General features: G+C 34.9%; 1 protein-coding gene across 1 annotated transcript; it reads right to left on the bottom strand.

Moving 5' to 3' along the window:
* Nucleotides 1-107: 107 nt before the first annotated feature.
* LOC125222643 (calmodulin-binding receptor-like cytoplasmic kinase 2) lies at nt 108-2820 on the bottom strand. The gene is made up of 6 exons (XM_048125367.1): nt 2461-2820; nt 1554-1786; nt 1282-1450; nt 1106-1195; nt 726-1027; nt 108-634 (listed from the first exon to the last, which is right to left on the bottom strand). The coding sequence occupies exons 1-6, from the start codon at nt 2720-2722 to the stop codon at nt 413-415; spliced, it is 1278 nt and encodes a 425-aa protein (XP_047981324.1). The 5' UTR covers nt 2723-2820; the 3' UTR covers nt 108-412.
* Nucleotides 2821-17048: the final 14228 nt, after the last annotated feature.

Raw genomic sequence — 17048 nt, 5'->3', positions numbered from 1 at the left:
CCTTTTTTGGAGATGTTTTTTCTTTTCTTTTTTTTTGTTTTAATTTGCTAAAAAATCTGAGAATTTAAGATGTGTATGTATCTTTTGTTATTGAAGAAAAATAGAAATGAATGAAGAAAAAGTATATGTAGTTCAAAATTTTGCAATATTTTTTTTCTGCTCTCTCTCTACAGAATTACCTATGTATATATAGACAAGCCAAAAATGCAAACTAAAAAAAATAAGCAAACCACCTTAAAATCTCCAAACTTGCTGTATGAAATATTGATATGAATGTACAATATCACCATTTGACTACCCTGTGACAGTGGCTTCTTCCTCGGCATCTCCTCAACACTCGAAAACAGCAACGGTTGCTTGAAAAATGGGTTCAGCTAAGCTAAGCATGACATGCTGCAGCCTGCACTCTGATTTACTCGTGGATCACATCCGAAAACATCTCCTTGTAGTCCTTCCTGATGCCCCAAAGAGCCTCCGCGCATTTCCTCATACTTGGCCTGTTCTTCCGGTGGGGAGCCAAACACTGCAATGCCAACTCGAAAATCTTCTCGAGGGCAAAGGTATTCGCAGGAGACCTCACCACCCTCGGATCCAAAGCCATAATTCCATCACCATTTGCAAACTTCTTCACTGCCTGCAAGTTGACATACTCATTTCAAAACACATAACACACTTTCCTCTTTCTCTCAAATGCAAATCATAGGAGATGAGTGAAGAATGTGTACCCATCTGGCAGTGAGGCGCTCCTTGACTTCTCGTTTAGGCTCAATGGGGCGTCTGCCTGTGATGAGTTCAACCAGCAAGACGCCGAATGAGTACACATCACTCTTCTCTGTGAGTTGGTAAGTTTTGAGATATTCCGGATCCAAGTAGCCAGCAGTGCCTTTGACTTGAGTGGAAACATGCGTAGCTCCCATCTCACTATCAGCTGCCAGTCGTGCAAAACCAAAGTCGGCCACTTTTGCTCGTAGATTCTCAGTAAGGAGAATGTTGGAGGACTTGATATCTCTGTGTATGATAGGATGGTCTGCAACGCACAGATATACAGATATATGGAAACTGAGTTGCATCAAATTTAACATTCAAACATGAACTAATGACATACCTGTATACATATGTAGATAAGTGACAGCATGCGCCACATCAATCGCAACATCTAACCGTGCAGCAAAATTAAGAACATTGCCACTCACACCTGCAAGATCAACGGTACGTTCAAAGAGGCGAAGGATTTAAGCAAACCAGCCAAATGCAAGAGAACACGGGGGCGAAAGAACTCACAGTCCAAGTGCTCCCTAAGAGTTCCATTTGCAACATACTCGACCACAAGAATCCTCTCATCTTCATGCACCAAATAACCATAGCATCTCACTAGATTCTGATGTTCCACTTGTGCAAGAGTCCTAACCTCACTTTCAAACTCAGCTCCTAAGTGTTTATCATACGCAATCTGCAGCCACACAAATCTTATACTAAAAACTAGCAATACAATAGCAACATCCTACTAAAAACATGTGTTTTTCATAACTTGAGCAACAAAATATCCTTCTGACCTTCTTTGCGCGTTTAATGGCAACTATCGTCCCATCTTCAAGATGACCTTTGTAGACCGTTCCAAATCCTCCTTGTCCGATCTTTAAGGTGGGCGAGAAGTTTTTAGTCGCCTTGAGGATTTCTTGAATGGTGAACTTCATACTCCCCGGCTCTCTGCGGTGAGTTGAACTGTTGGTGCTCCCATATATCGATTGATTTGAATTACGCCTCTGCCTGCTTCCGGAACTTGACGCTTCAGACAGATCAACAGAATGATCAACTACATATCTACTTTTATTCAGCCAAAAATCGTCTTTCATTCAATAACTAATCCAGTTCATTTTACTACATGAATAGCACCTTTGTGAAGTTTAATGATTAAAGAATTACACAACAAAAATTTACCACAATATTACTAATGTTTTTTTATACCATTGACACTCCAAAAGGTAAAGTAATTGACGATCTTGTCATCAGTTTAGGCCACATTCCCTAAATCAAAATTAGTTATTGAATAATTAGGAAAACATTGTCACATTGTTGTTCAATCATGATTGAGCTTCTCCCTTCTCCAATAATCATCCTGGGAGAAAACATATCTAGTGGATGCACCACCTAGTTAAATGGACATTAACATTTTCATAGATTTTCACACAACCATTACTACTAGAGTATTTTTTTCATCCAAACAAAGTTTTCTAGTACTATATATTTGTAAATTTACAATAGTATGCTACAATAAACTAGAAATAAATCCAAATTTACGAAAGATTAAAACTTTCTCCAGCCAAGATCTCAGAAATCCTAATCTTGTATGGTCGTGCAAATCAAATTTCTTCACACACGTGTGTGTGATCATGAAAATGGATCTTAAAAAAAAGGGCCAAAAATTGAAAACAAACTAAAAAAGCGATAATTTTAACGTACCAGAAGAATCATTGAACGTGCTGGTGGAGTTGTTGTTATCCGGCTCCGGGGGAGTGAAGCAAGCGACGAGCGCATCCGCGATGGAGCGAGCGACAGCGGTGAACGGGTTCCTGGTATCGACGGCGGTGGCGGTGGCGGCTGACCTCCGAGAAGTGGTGGTGGAGGCTGAGGAGAAAGTGGACGTGCTTGCCGAGTGAGACAAGTTGACCGGCGTGCCGCCATCGGAGCCCGAGCGGCGGCCTCCGAAGAGAGGACTCCTCATGGCTAGCGATGCTCCTACGTCTCACCTGTTTTTTTCAAGTGGTAGAGAGAGAGAGAGAGATGGCGCGCACCACCGGCATTGGTAGCTTTGCAATAAATTGCAAGTTGTGAGTGACGATGACTTGACTTTTCTTCATTCACTCTTTTTCTTGTATTTTAATGTATGTGGGGGAATAATTTTCTTAACTCAAGAATGCTACTATAATTTTTTAATTTAGCCTCCACTAATTTTTTTTCTTTTCTACCACATGTGTACCAAACCTGTCTTTGGCGGAATTAGACTAATCTTGCTTGATCAGGTTTGCAGATTAAGGGTCTGACTATTTTTAATTGAGTACTAATGATGGATTTTTTTAAAAATTATGAATATGATACTACTATATGTTATGAGAAATAAGGAAAGTCAAATTTTTTGTTCGAGATGTCATTTTAATTTCAATTTTACTGTATGTGTACTGTTTCCAATAGTTTTCGAATTTTTAGCTATATAGGTGGACTAAAACTAAACCTATTTATACTTCAATGATGGGATGGCTTAATTAATTTATTTTGATGTAATACGAGAGGAGGTGTCAAAATTCAAACCTAACAATCCATTGTTTTCCATGCTAATAATATTTTATTTAGAAAGTCTAACTACATAACACGTACTGTATTAACGTATAGGTTGATGTATCGAGAAATTATAAATCTGAAATTTATTATAGTAGTTTATTTTTTCTGTTAAATAATTGTATGCATCTATAGCAAACGATGTTTGTTAAATCCTAAATAAAATAGATAAGATGTCACTTTATGCGGAAAACATAGTGTAACTTACCTTTGGGTGTACTTCTGGTCGGTGACGATATATACAACCCTTGTTTAACGTAACTTCGGCAATAATTGTAGTTAGTTACGTTGCCGAAAACTATTTCATTTAGTAAACTCAGGTCATATTTGCCAATATAACAATTGACTCACAAATTCTAGAAGTTCAATATAGCATACATGTCAAAGTCTAAGTTCTTTTTTTTAAAAATTTATTCTCTGACAAAAGTTCCACAAGGGCATTCGCTCAGGAAAACAGAAATTGATGCAGCTCTGCATTCAATTTTATATGTCCGGTTCGTATACTAATAATTGGTCGTCAACTTAGTTTTAATAATAGACTAAAGTCCAATTTTCGGAATCGTAAAAAATCGTAAAAAAACACCGAAAAACCATTGGAACAGAAACCATAGCCGGCGGTTTTAGAACTGGAACCGTAACCGCGAAACACTTTCGCGGTTCAGTTCCAGTTCGGCAATTCCCAAAACCGTAATTGGCGGTTCCGAGCCGTAACCGCCGGTTCCGGAACCGTGGGCACCTCTACATGAACCAATAGCTTCGGCGGTTCGCTTGTCAATCCAGTTTTTAAAAAATTGAGTATAACTCATCTGTGAGATTTAATTTGATTAACTAATTAACTAGTATATTTTCTTTTTAAATTAGCATAATAATTCACTATGTTAATTAAGTTAATAATTTAGGATTCCCGACAAATCCATTTGTGGGATTTAATTTGTATATATTTTATCTTTTAATTAGATTAGTAATTAACTTGGTTAATTATATTAATTAGGTTAATCATTAAGTCATTAATTATGTTCAAATGATTTGACCGTTAACTTTAACTGAGCGGTTAACTTTGGACCAAAACATAATGATTGAGACCAAAAGGTAACAAGACTTAATGTAAGAGACTAAAAAGTTTTTTAAAACAAATATAAAAGACCAATTATGGACTTTAATCTACAGGGTTGCGTTAGTGTGCTAACTAATTTACAGTAATAACTAATAACTTTCAATTCTGTGTATTAAAATTATCAACACAAAGACATAATTATATCAATACAACATAAAGACATAAGTTTATCAACACAAGAATATTGATAAATTTATGTCTTTGTGTTGATATTTTTAACACACTAAATTGATATTAGTTATTAGTTATTACTATAAATTAGTTAGTATTTGATTACACACCTTAATCTACATTTATATCTCATATATGTATTGTTCATGTCATAATTGTTTTTATCATGATTAATACAAAAAATATGCAACATGTTTAATACTTGGACCTCCAGTATAAAAATTTTGACTCTGCCATTGCCACCAACCACCGTATCACATCTCCATCACCATCACCATCACCATATAAAGCTACTCTATTATGGGTTCTGATTTCATTCAAACTCACATCTTTTTCGATCAAACGATGCACTTCCCATGGCAATGGCTTCCAATGAAACTGAAGAATGTTCTCCATTGGCGTTATCGTGTCTAAACTCCAAACCAAACATTATAGTACGGAGTATATTTTTTGTAGTTTTTATATTTTAAAAAATGGTATATATTCAAATTGACTTGCTTTTTTGAATTCGAATGTTTGAAGATGATTCAAGATGTTTTTATACGAGGTTTGATCGTGTGTTTATTTTTTTTATTGGATATTGATGGATTTGTATATTTTGTGTGAATTTTGTAGATTGTGGTATGATGTAGTATGAATCAAATGAATACATGCCATTGTTTCCAAATATGCAGATTGGTATGGTAAGCACGATAAAAATTGACCTAATTCATAGCATGCATATTAATTAGTGGTGTGTTATAAATGCCCGAAAATTGAGATTTGTTCATGATTTGTTGCCTTTTGAAATCTGATCTCTTTCCAACTATAAAAGTTCATCGAAAGCTCTATTTTGATACATCATAGAGCATCCTACACATTCATACAAAACTAGAAAAAACTCATATTTTACCAGCAAATCTTAGCAGCGGATAAAATCCAATGCTATTACTAGCGGACCGACGGCTGAATATTCGTGGGTAATATTAGCCGCAGCAATTGACATCAGATTTCCGATGAACTTTGGCACCTTGATCATACACCATAATTACTAAAAAATAAATACTAAAAATTTGTATACGTTACAAATTCGATTTGATTAACCAAGTTTCAATATTGAAATAAATATAAAATAAAAATAATTAAATTAATGTTAAAAATAAAATATCAATAAAATTATTGAAATATATTCCAAAACTAGCATAGCTCACAAGCTGAATTATCATTTGAAATATATTATGCGTATTAATTCCGCTACTAAATGTTAATTAGGTCATGTTAAATAGGTCATGTTAAATAGGTCATTATCCCTCGCCTCACAAACTGCACACCATAATTTACAGATTTTAATTTGATCCGCCGCCCTGTTGGTCCTCCCTCTCACGGTATTCTCTTGCTTTAGTTTTGCTTTTGATTTAACTTATAATTAACCTCAATTTAGTTGCTACACTACTTGGCTTTGTTAAAGGAGTAAGAATTTTACAAAATATGCATATGTATTTTAGGCTAGTTGATCGTCGGAAGGCCTCACATGCTTTGTTTACACACCTACCCTAATTTTCTCAATAAAGACGTTTGTTGTACTGCTCTACTCACAGGGGTTTGTGAAAGTAGTGGAGCGGTTGGCTGTCGGCCAACTTGTAGGCTTAGATACTCAAACCTTGTTATCTGCTAGCAATTATCTGTCTGATTTAATCTAATGTTAATTACTCGTTGTTCCCTCTTCTGATTTGTTTCGTTTGATATATTGTGATTCAAGTATTTGTTTGAATGTTGATTAATTATGTTTGAAGTATGCTATATTATGCGTTTGAATGCTAATTAGTTAATGAATTATTCTGATCCATTAATTATTGATAATTTGTGGATTGTTGTGTTGGAGGAGATGATGAAATTAGATCATTAATGTTTGTACAATTGTACGTGTTTTACATATGCATCGACGTCGTAGTGCTTATACTCATACTAACAAATCATCTCACGCGGGATCAATTGAATAAGATATGCATGCGACATTTGATGATGTCAATCTCACATGTGACGATTGGCCAATATTGCCTAATAGGAAGGAGAAATTTCAAAGAGATATGCATACTAGAATTGTTATATTGGTTATAGATTAATTAAATTAGATTTTATAATAAATTAACTAATATTCAAATGTTATAGGAAATTAATTATTCATTGTTCGATGTCAAGAGATATTATAATGATATTTAAGCGTAGGCCCATTGTAATGGGTTTTAATTGGGTCTTATTCCAAACAGACACTAAGGAGACTTTGAATTCTGATTAAATATTATTTTAATTATATAGAAGTCTATTTTTTTAAAAGTAATATTCTAATATTTTATTTTTTAAAACAAACATATTTTTGTTTTGATTTCTAGGAGCATGATGTGTTTACACTTTGGGAGATGAGACTCAAAATTAGATTCCCTTCCTTCATTACTTATCCAAAGAAGAAGGATAATAAGAAGCGAGGAATGACTAAGATTGGAAGTGATGTGGAACAAATAATCTGTTTATGAACAAATCTAAAGTTATAACAAAATCAAATATTGCTGTAAAGGTTAGATATTTCGAACGAGTTGGACTTGACATCGGATACAACATGAATTATGGAGGCTCATCATATGTCGCAGTAAGACCACAGAAGCTGGTAAATGAAATATATGATGACAGATGATGAGCCTCCATAATTCATGTTGTATCCGGTGTCAAGTCCAACTCGCTCGGGATATCTGACTTTCCTTGTAATATTCACCTTCAGGAAAAATGCAAGTTCTATCTGCTAACTGGATTACCACTTTGGTAGCGACCATCCTAACTCCTGTCAATTTCTTGTAGATCGAAAGCGGTAAAATATTGATAGACGCCCCTAGATCGCACATAGCATGCACGACCTTGATGTCCCCTAGAGAAATGGGTAATGTGAACATACCTGGGTCTGTGCATTTCGAGGGCATCCTTCTCTTTTGTATCACAACAGACACATTCTCCCCGATCACAATCTTCCCGTCTGGTTTGGTCTTTCCTGCAATGAATTCCTTGATGAACTTGCTAAAGGCAGGTATTTTCAGGGTTTGCAAGAATGGCAGGTTGATTTCCAGCTTGCTAAAAATCTCCATGAGATCCTCTTTATCATCCTTCTTTTTCTTTTCTTCCCCCCGGTATGGAAATGGTTTTGCTCGCTTTACTGCATTTGTGGAACTCCCAGCTGGGTTTCACCAACTTCCCTGCTTCCTTCCTTGCTTACTACCTCGGGTTCTGGATCTAGGAAAAATGGGTCACTTGGTCGAGGCGTAAATCCCCCTAAATCTCCCTTCTGGAGGTCATCCTGAACAAGGACTTCTCTGGGTCTAGGGCTATCCCCTTGAAACACTTGACCTTCCTTCCCTTTACTAGCCTGTATGGGTACCTCCTCGTCAATTTCCAGGGTCGATCCTTCATAGCCCCGCCCGGATCTCAAGGTGATTTGACTAATGTTGGCTCGGTCCGGTGGTTTGACCGTGGCAGGAAGTTTCCCTTCATTTCCCCGCATCTCATTCAAAGAAACTGCGATCTGGGACAGTTGCTTCGCCATCATATCCATGGCGGCTTTATGTTCCGACTGAGCGTCTTGCAATTTGTGCACCACGTCGTTGTTGGAATGCAAGTTATTCTGCATGAACTGCTGTGAATTCACTAGGTCGTGGACCATGTCATCCAAACTCCTTTGTGGCCTGGAGTTGAATTGATTAAAATTTGATCCTTGACCTTGGTTCTGCCGATAGTTCCCTTGATTTCCTTAATGGTTATTGTACTGGTTGCTAGACCCTTGATTCCCTTGATGATTTGGTTGGGAATTCTGATAGTTCCCCTGGTTATTCCTCTGGTGAGGTGGCACATAAGAGCTCCCTGGATTGTTCTGATTCCTATTTCCCCAATTAGTATGGTCCTGATTCCTGTACCCCAGTTGCAATTGCCCTTCTTGACTTTTCCCTGACCAGTTGGACTGCCTCTCCGGAGGGTGTGCATAATTCGTGATCTGCAGTGGGGGTGGCTGACTTTGATCATTGTCAGTCCATCTAAAATTGGGGTGAGTCCTCCATGGGGCATCCCTTTGTCTTCCTTGGTTCCAACTTCCATCCGGATTCCAGCTCCCCATCGAATTTGCTTGGGCTTGGCATTCCCCTTCACAGGGCTGACCGAAATAAGGCTGAAGTTGCCTTTCCTCTGGACCAGGGGGTTTCTCATTTTCCGCTGGAGCATGAGGGTTATACTTCTCAATTGCATTCAGCAGTGCTTTCTCCAATTTATCTATCCTATCTTCCACCTTCTTGTCATCTTGTTCCGTTACTGCATTGGCTGACCCCCTTCTCAATATGCTCCGCGGGTTATCATAGGCCTTCTTTGCCTCGATCAATCTTCCCAAAGTTTCTCTGGCTTCACTTGCTTTATTTTTGGTAAAATTTCCCCCGCTTGAGGAATTCATCAAGTCCTTTGACTCAGGGTTTGCACCTTCGTAAAACAGATAGTAAGTCTCCGCTTCAATCATCCTATGATTCGGACAAGCATCCAACAGTCCCTTAAACCGGGACCAATAAGAGCTCAGAGACTCATCATATTCTTGCTTGCACTCCTGAATTTCCTTCTTCAAGGCATTCGTCTTGTTAGATGGGAAAAAATAATCCAAAAACTCCAGCTTGAAATCCTTCCATGTGTTAATCGAGTCTGGTGGAAGCCTCAGCAGCCAAGTATTAGCCTCCCCCTTGAGTGCAAACGGAACTGCACGTAAACGGTAGTCCTCCTCAGTCGCCTCGTTGGGGCGCTTTTGAATGCTACACAGCTTACTAAACTCGTTCAAGAATTCGTAAGGACATTCGTTCCTTCGTCCAGAGAATGTGGGCAAAACTCCGAGCACATTTGTCTTGATATCAATAGACCTCCGGCGCGGGTTTGAGACTATTGAATGGGCGGGTTCACCGTCGAGATGTGCGGTGAGTGACCCTATCTCCGGATCGGGATCTACTAAATGAGCCATAATTGGGTCTTCCTCCTCCTCAGTCTCGGAACGCTCTGTCTCTGTTGACGACCTTGGGTCTTCTTCTCCTGACGAATTTCACTCCTTCTCACTTTCTGATTCGAACGGAAATGGGTCCACCGTCCTTAAACCTGATCTGGTGGTAATAGTGGACGTAGACTCTTTGACTTGCCACTTGTATCGGCCGCTCCCTGACCCAGATGAACTAGCCCAACTTCCAGAATGGAAGCCCGTGTTCATAAACTGTCAAGAAAAACAAAATAACAGAAATTAACTATTTACACCAAATCCTCAAACGCAATAACAATAAATGCCATCCATCCTCGGCAACGACGCCATTTGAAGCTTCCTAATTCCTTTTTAGGTTTTGTTTAGACTGCGTGCACAGTAGGGAATAACAAGACTCCTAGGTCCAGTGAATCCACTAGATCACAAGGTCTAGGAACTCACGGATCGTTGGAAGATCTCGGTCGTCGGACACACAGAATACCACTTCAAAAGAAAACCCTCAACCACGTATACTAAAATTTAGCACAGGGAAGTAGGGATCGATCCCACAGAGATGGATGCGTAATGAACATGCTCATGGACTTGGAAATTATTTTTGGGTTGGCTGCTGCCACGCATTTTTTTGGGTTGAGGAAATTAGACTAAACTTGGAATTTTAATCTGTTACGCTAACAACTAGATCTAGGCAAAACGGAAATCATGCATGTAAACTGGAAACCGAGACAATCACTAGATCTAAGAAACTATTCTAAATTACCTAGACCTGGGAAATAAACTGACGGTGGGGACCATGGCTGAAAAAGCAGAGTACGGACGAAAAGCTGGAAAAACAACTAACTAAAGTACTAACTAACAACGACATCATCTTCTTCAAATCATATTGCATCAAAACTCAGTAGAAACAGGTATGAAGCGTAATCGGAAAACAAAACAGACTGGAATTAAGCAATTTAGCGAAGAACAATTAGGAACTAACAGATCTACGGCTACTAGACGAAGTAAAACAGAAAGGAAATAGAAAACTCAAAATCCATGCACCACTTGAATCCCCTGTTCAGATCCAACCTCGAATGCTAAATCCACTCCGGATCCAAGCATCCGACACAAACTCCGGCCAAAAACATACCATAACTACAAATTCACCAAACAACCTCCGATCAACAACAACACCACAGATCCACAGCCGAATTTCCCCAGATCAGGCACAAAATTGACCAAAACAGAGATTAACATGCAACTGCCGAAATAAAATTTCAACAAACAGAATCAACGCAGATCAACACAAGATAAACACCATCATGACAAAAACTAAATGCATAGATGAATCGGTAACATCAACAACCAAATCGACTTCCAAATGCGAAGTTCGAACGAAATAGAGTGCAAAAAACAGAATGTAAGTAGATTGTTTCTTCGCCCTTCGCGAGGACGGTGTTACGACTGACTTTCTCGGAAGATGAGACCCTTAGAACCCTAAACTACCACAGAACTCCCATTTCCCAAGTGTGTGTTTTTGTGTGTGAGCTAAGAGCAAAATCCGTCCTTTTTTCGTGTGGTGCATGCTCCTTTATTTATAGGCGTTGAAGTGGGGCCCAGCGAGGTATAGATAGTCTTTGTTGCCCTCAGCTATTGACTCCCTTATTCTAGCCATTCTTTTCCCTTCACTTCTGCTCATTTTCCTTCATTTCCTTCGCTAGTCCGTTTCCTCCGGCTTTTCCTGGATCTAGTGATTCTGTCACACACCTGGCTTAAAAACTGTGTTAGACCCAGTAAAATATAGTGCTTTTCACCACATAACCGATGCATGAAATTAGCCTTATCAACCCTCTTTAGGTAAATAATGAAGGATGAGAATCTAATTTCGGCTCTTTTCTCTCGAAGTGTCAAGCACATCATGCTCTCAAGAATCGGGCCAAAAATATGTTTTCTTTGAAAAAATAAAATATTATACTTAACATTATTTTAAGAAAAACAGATCAATGTAATTAAGATAATATTTATTCGAAATTTCTCAAAGTAAGCATCTTTGGTCTCGTTTGGAGTTAAAACCCGATATTTGGGACTGCGCTCAAAATGTCGTTGTAATCTGTCTTGACACTGAACAATGAATCATTAATTTTCTATAACATTTGAATATTAGTTAATTTATTATAAAATTAAAGTAAATTAATTATGAATAACCAATACTCCCTCTGTATCAAAAAGATAAAAATCTTTCCTTTTTGGTCTGTATCTTAAAATAGAAACTTTCTATTTTAGCAAACTTCTTTCTCTCTAATGAGGTTGACTCATTTTTTTTCTCTTACTTTATCAATTTTGCACTAAAAATCATATTATTTCAAAAGTTCCTATTTTTAAGAAATGGATGAAGTATAACAAATGCAATATGCGTATTCTATTGAAATTTCTTTTTCCCATCAGGCGGCATTGGCCCATTGCCACCCTTGAGATCGACATCATTAAATTCCACGTGCATATCTTGTTCACCTGATCATGCGCGAGAGAATTTGCTAGTATGAGTGTGACCACGACGACGACGATACATATCTAAAACACGTAAACATGAGTGATATAATTTCTATCATATCCTCCAACACCACAAAAACAAAGAAATAAAATTTCACTACTGCTGCTAAATGAATGGTGACAAAGAAACACCTCTCTTAGTGAAAAAAAATACTCCACTATTCAGCAAAACTACACATTATGAATTGACATTATAAGGTATCTGAGATTAACTGCAAATTACCTTTCCAGTTCATGTGACTTGATTTCTAGTAAAATATACATCAACATAAGATCATGCCGTGTTTTTACTTTGTATGTTGCAAGTTCCACTCTATCTTCATTCTTCAGACATTTTAGGTTTTAATATCTACTAGTGTTAACCCACGTGTGATGCACGACAGAATATTTTTTTATCGTACAATTTTAAATTATTAATTAATTAATTAAAATAAAAATTTAATATAACTATATAAGATTAAAAATATAATAATATACTATAAATAACAATTCAATAAATATACTATTTAAAAAGGAACCAAGACAAACACAATTATTTGGACAACGAAGAAGAGACTATCAAGTGTTGACACTTTTGAAAAATATCTTTAAAACAATCATTCATAACTCTCTAAAAAAATGTAAATCACAGTTTTAGCAAAATAATGAATCAATAACTCATAATATTCAAAACATCAAAATTATGACCAAAAAAAAAATTCAAATGATAAAATACACAAAAATAACATTACATTAATTGGTTTAGGACATTAATTCATCATAAGTGATCAAAATATTATTATTTTTACACCACTTAATATAATTATAGCACCAGTGACAATATAATACAAAAATAATAAATTGTTAAAGATGAAATTAAATATTATGCATGTCTGGAGTCAAGAATGTTATGATTCTTCACTCTCTAAGAATTGTAAGAAATATTGGGATAGAATTCTCAAACCATATATACATGCGGTACTCTAACTATTGCCATCAAAAGAAAAAAAAAAATAACAATAAATGAAATGGAAATTACAATACAAATTATAAAATAAACTAAACTATTAAGTCTAGTTGAGAAAATCCATCTTTTTGCAAGACAAATTACATTACGGTTAATTATCTCGGATTGACATATTATCTTCAAAGATGAAATTCTCCTAACGTACATAACATCTCAAACCCGCTAGGCAGCGATGAACTTGATAGGGCTTCAAAAATTGAGTAATAAAATGTTCCTAAAATGTACAATAAAATGTTGAGAGCTTGAGAGAGAATGGAGAATGCTTTTGTGTGATTCATCCACAACTCTATGTCTTTTTATAGGCACAAAATTAGTCCATGAGAGATCATGGAATAAAAACATCATAAATTATAAAATTAAACAATAGAGGTTACAAAATTTGACTTTTCTTATTCTTTTTTTGTTGTTATTAGCCATGGATTAAATGTTATAATACGTTTGTTATTATGAATAAATGAGTTTCAATGCATTTGTGTAGTCCACCATGATAATTGGCCGTTACTTCACATCATCTACATGCAATAATTTATAATTAATTTCTAAATAATAACTAAAAATTTATAATTACAACATCAATCATTGTCTCTTTTATACTCAATCATCCATAACTCATAAATATTCATATTTTAACCTTAAAATTTATAAAAAATTCAAAAGAATGTCAAAACTCGCATTTTATATATGTATAGATAGATTACTGGATCACAATAAATATATATTGCTCCAAACAACGCCCAGAACATAGATATACCAAACCAATATCACCAGCCCTGTCAAAACTTGAAAGCCGAATTACAAAAACTTTGCAAGAGCCGTGCTGCAAGGGCTCGACGGAAAACTTAACGGCAGAGAAACATACAGGTTGAGTTAGCGAGGACTGCGGGGAGAATAATTTTTGGAGTTTTTGTTCATATAAAAATGTTTGAACAAATTTAATACTACTACTAGTCTACTAGTATGTAGATAAATTTATTGATGTTGAGGCATTTTACATTTGAATTGTATATACTGTCATTCTATTTTTTTATAATAAACTCTCCCAAAATCATGAATTGGGAGTAGTATTAATTTGTTTGAAAGTATTGAATACTTTTTTAAATACTCACATGCACTTAGCATAAAATTGTTTGAAACGTGCATATGCGCATTGGATTTATTTCCAAATTAATAAGTTTTTTTTCTATATTTAACTTATTATTATTATCCATATTTGTATAATTAAATCTCAATACTAATTTACAATTGAAAAAAATAAAGCAATTATACAAGTTGGAGTAGGATTTAAATAATTTACTAGTATAACTATTCAATCACGGAGTCTCATTATCCACAAATCCACTCTTAAAGACCGAACTAGAGACCAAATTAGGACCATCCATTTTTTTAATCTTATGGTTAGGATTAATTTACAATTAGTTTAATATTTTATTCAATAAAACCTTTTTATTTTAATTTTTTTAATTTTTTTTTTAATTTTTTTTATACAATAAAAACTTGCCGGAGTAAATTATGAACTATATTAACGAAATAATGAACTAAATGAAGTATGCTATGAAGTAATTTTGACAGAAATACATTAATGATACAACAAATTTTAGGGTTAAACGTTACGTGGCAGTAATGAACTATATTTAATGAATAATGAACCAAATGAACGTTAGTAATGAAGTAAATATGACATTTAAACGACAAGCAGTAGTAATGAACTTATTACTTCATTCCGTTAGTTTATTACTTCATTCAGTCATGATATTACTTCATAATGTGTTATGACATAATTATCTTTAAGTTGAAATAAATTCGGTATGTAATGAATGCGAAAAATTACTTCATAACATACGTTCATTTAGTTCATTATGTAGTGAATATAGTTCATTATTTACTCCAGCAAGTTTTTAATGAATAAAAATAATTTTTTTTTTAAAAAGTAAAAAAAAGTTAAAAATTAAAAAAAAAATTTTAAAAAAAATAAAATTTAAAAAAAATAAAATTTAAAAAATATTTATTGAATAAAATATTAAATTAATTGTAAGTTAATCCTAACCACAAGATTAAAAAAAATGTATGGCCGAAATTTGGTCTCTAGTTCGGTCTTTAAGAAGGGTTCGACATTGATCACAACTAATTTTAAAGACCGATCTAGAGATTAAATTAGGGTCAATAGAACTAGTTTTTGGATAAGATGCGTTGATGTGTAAATTATCATCTTCATTACAAGCTCATTTTACTTTATTGTACTAGGTTTATTACTTCATTCCGGTACATAATACCTTGAAACTACAGTATATTTTCACTTACTTCCAGTAGGTTTTGAAATGATTCAACACATTCTTCATTTGAATTCAATGAACTGAGTTTTTACTTTATCAACTTTAAAAAAATACATATCTTTCAATAGGTATATTACTTCATTGGACAAAGTTTTTACTTCATTTTAGTAGGACTTCAAATGCTTCTACACATATTTCATTCAAACAGTTTATTACATTATTTCATGTGCTTATTACACCATTCAATTAGGCTACCACTTCATTTTGTTATCATAGCTGGAATTTTGGGACTGGCACAACGTCGACGGGATGACCTTGACGTCTCTGTCCGCCGACTCCCGCCGAGCGAATGAATGAAGACAAGACCAATCACGGCGCTAGTATACATGGAGTCGATTCACAGCAGCGAATAGTGCCGTGGCGGCGATGATAGACATTGCAGAGAGAAAGAACGATACGCGGTACGTTGTGGAATGAAGTAATAATCCTATTGGAATGAAGTGAAAACCTAATGGAATGAAGTAATATAGTTTGGAATGAAGATAAATCCTCCTAATATGTTATGACTTATTTTCCTTGGACTGAAGTAAAATAGGTTTGTGATGAACGCAAAAATAATTTATACATTTGCACATCTCATCCATAAAAAACTAATTCTAAAAACCCTAATTTGGTTTAGTTTAGGGTTTAGGATTTTGCAATAAGGAGTAGATTTGCATATTCTGAGAAGACTCTATTGTACTCTTTCTTCTCTCTTATACTGCATTCTTTCTCTTATTTTATTTTATCTTCAATTAACCCATTTAATATAATTTCTTACTCTCGTGTTCAAAGAAATACATCAGTTTAGTTGGCACGATCGAAAAGAGCTAGTATTGTTATTTTATAAAATCATTTCTCGGCTTTACCAAAATTGACATGTTCTGATCAATGTCATTGTACAAAAATCTTGCTGGTTAAATTTATCCCTATCAATATATAATGCCATTTCAGAATTTATAGCACTCTTTCAAAAAAAAATATAACTAAATTAAGCTAGCAACAAACACGATTAATTAATAGACATACGATATATTTTAAATACTAAAAATAAATTAAATTGCAAAAATGTTAAGATTATCCAATCTGGATTTAGATGATAAATCAATATTAATTATGGTAGTAACAGTGAATTACAAGTGTAAATTGTGAATAAAAAATTTATAAATAATGTGAAATAAAAAAAAGGGATATTGGCATCTAATATCACGAAACTTTCAAAAAGTTGGATTTTTCCCACGAACTTTAAAATTGGCAAATAATATCACGAACTTTATCCCGTGTTTGTTTTTTCTCACGAATGAAAAAATTAATGTTATTTTAATAGATTGAAGAACAATTTTGGAGGGTGTGCTTTAAGAAAAACTATCTTCAAAAATTGAAAAACTTGAAACTTTCAAAATTGTTGTCAAGAAATTACAAAAACAAATCGGTATCATAATATTATTTGTGGGAATTTTTTCATTCGTGGGAAAAAACAAACATGGGGTAAAGTTCGTGATATTATTTGCCAATTTTAAAGTTCGTGGGAAAAACCCAACTTTTTGAAAGTTTCGTGATATTAGATGCCAATAT

This window comes from Salvia hispanica, chromosome 4, assembly GCF_023119035.1.
Source record: "Salvia hispanica cultivar TCC Black 2014 chromosome 4, UniMelb_Shisp_WGS_1.0, whole genome shotgun sequence".
NCBI lineage: Eukaryota > Viridiplantae > Streptophyta > Magnoliopsida > Lamiales > Lamiaceae > Salvia > Salvia hispanica.
This window is presented reverse-complemented; position numbering and strand designations above follow the sequence as displayed.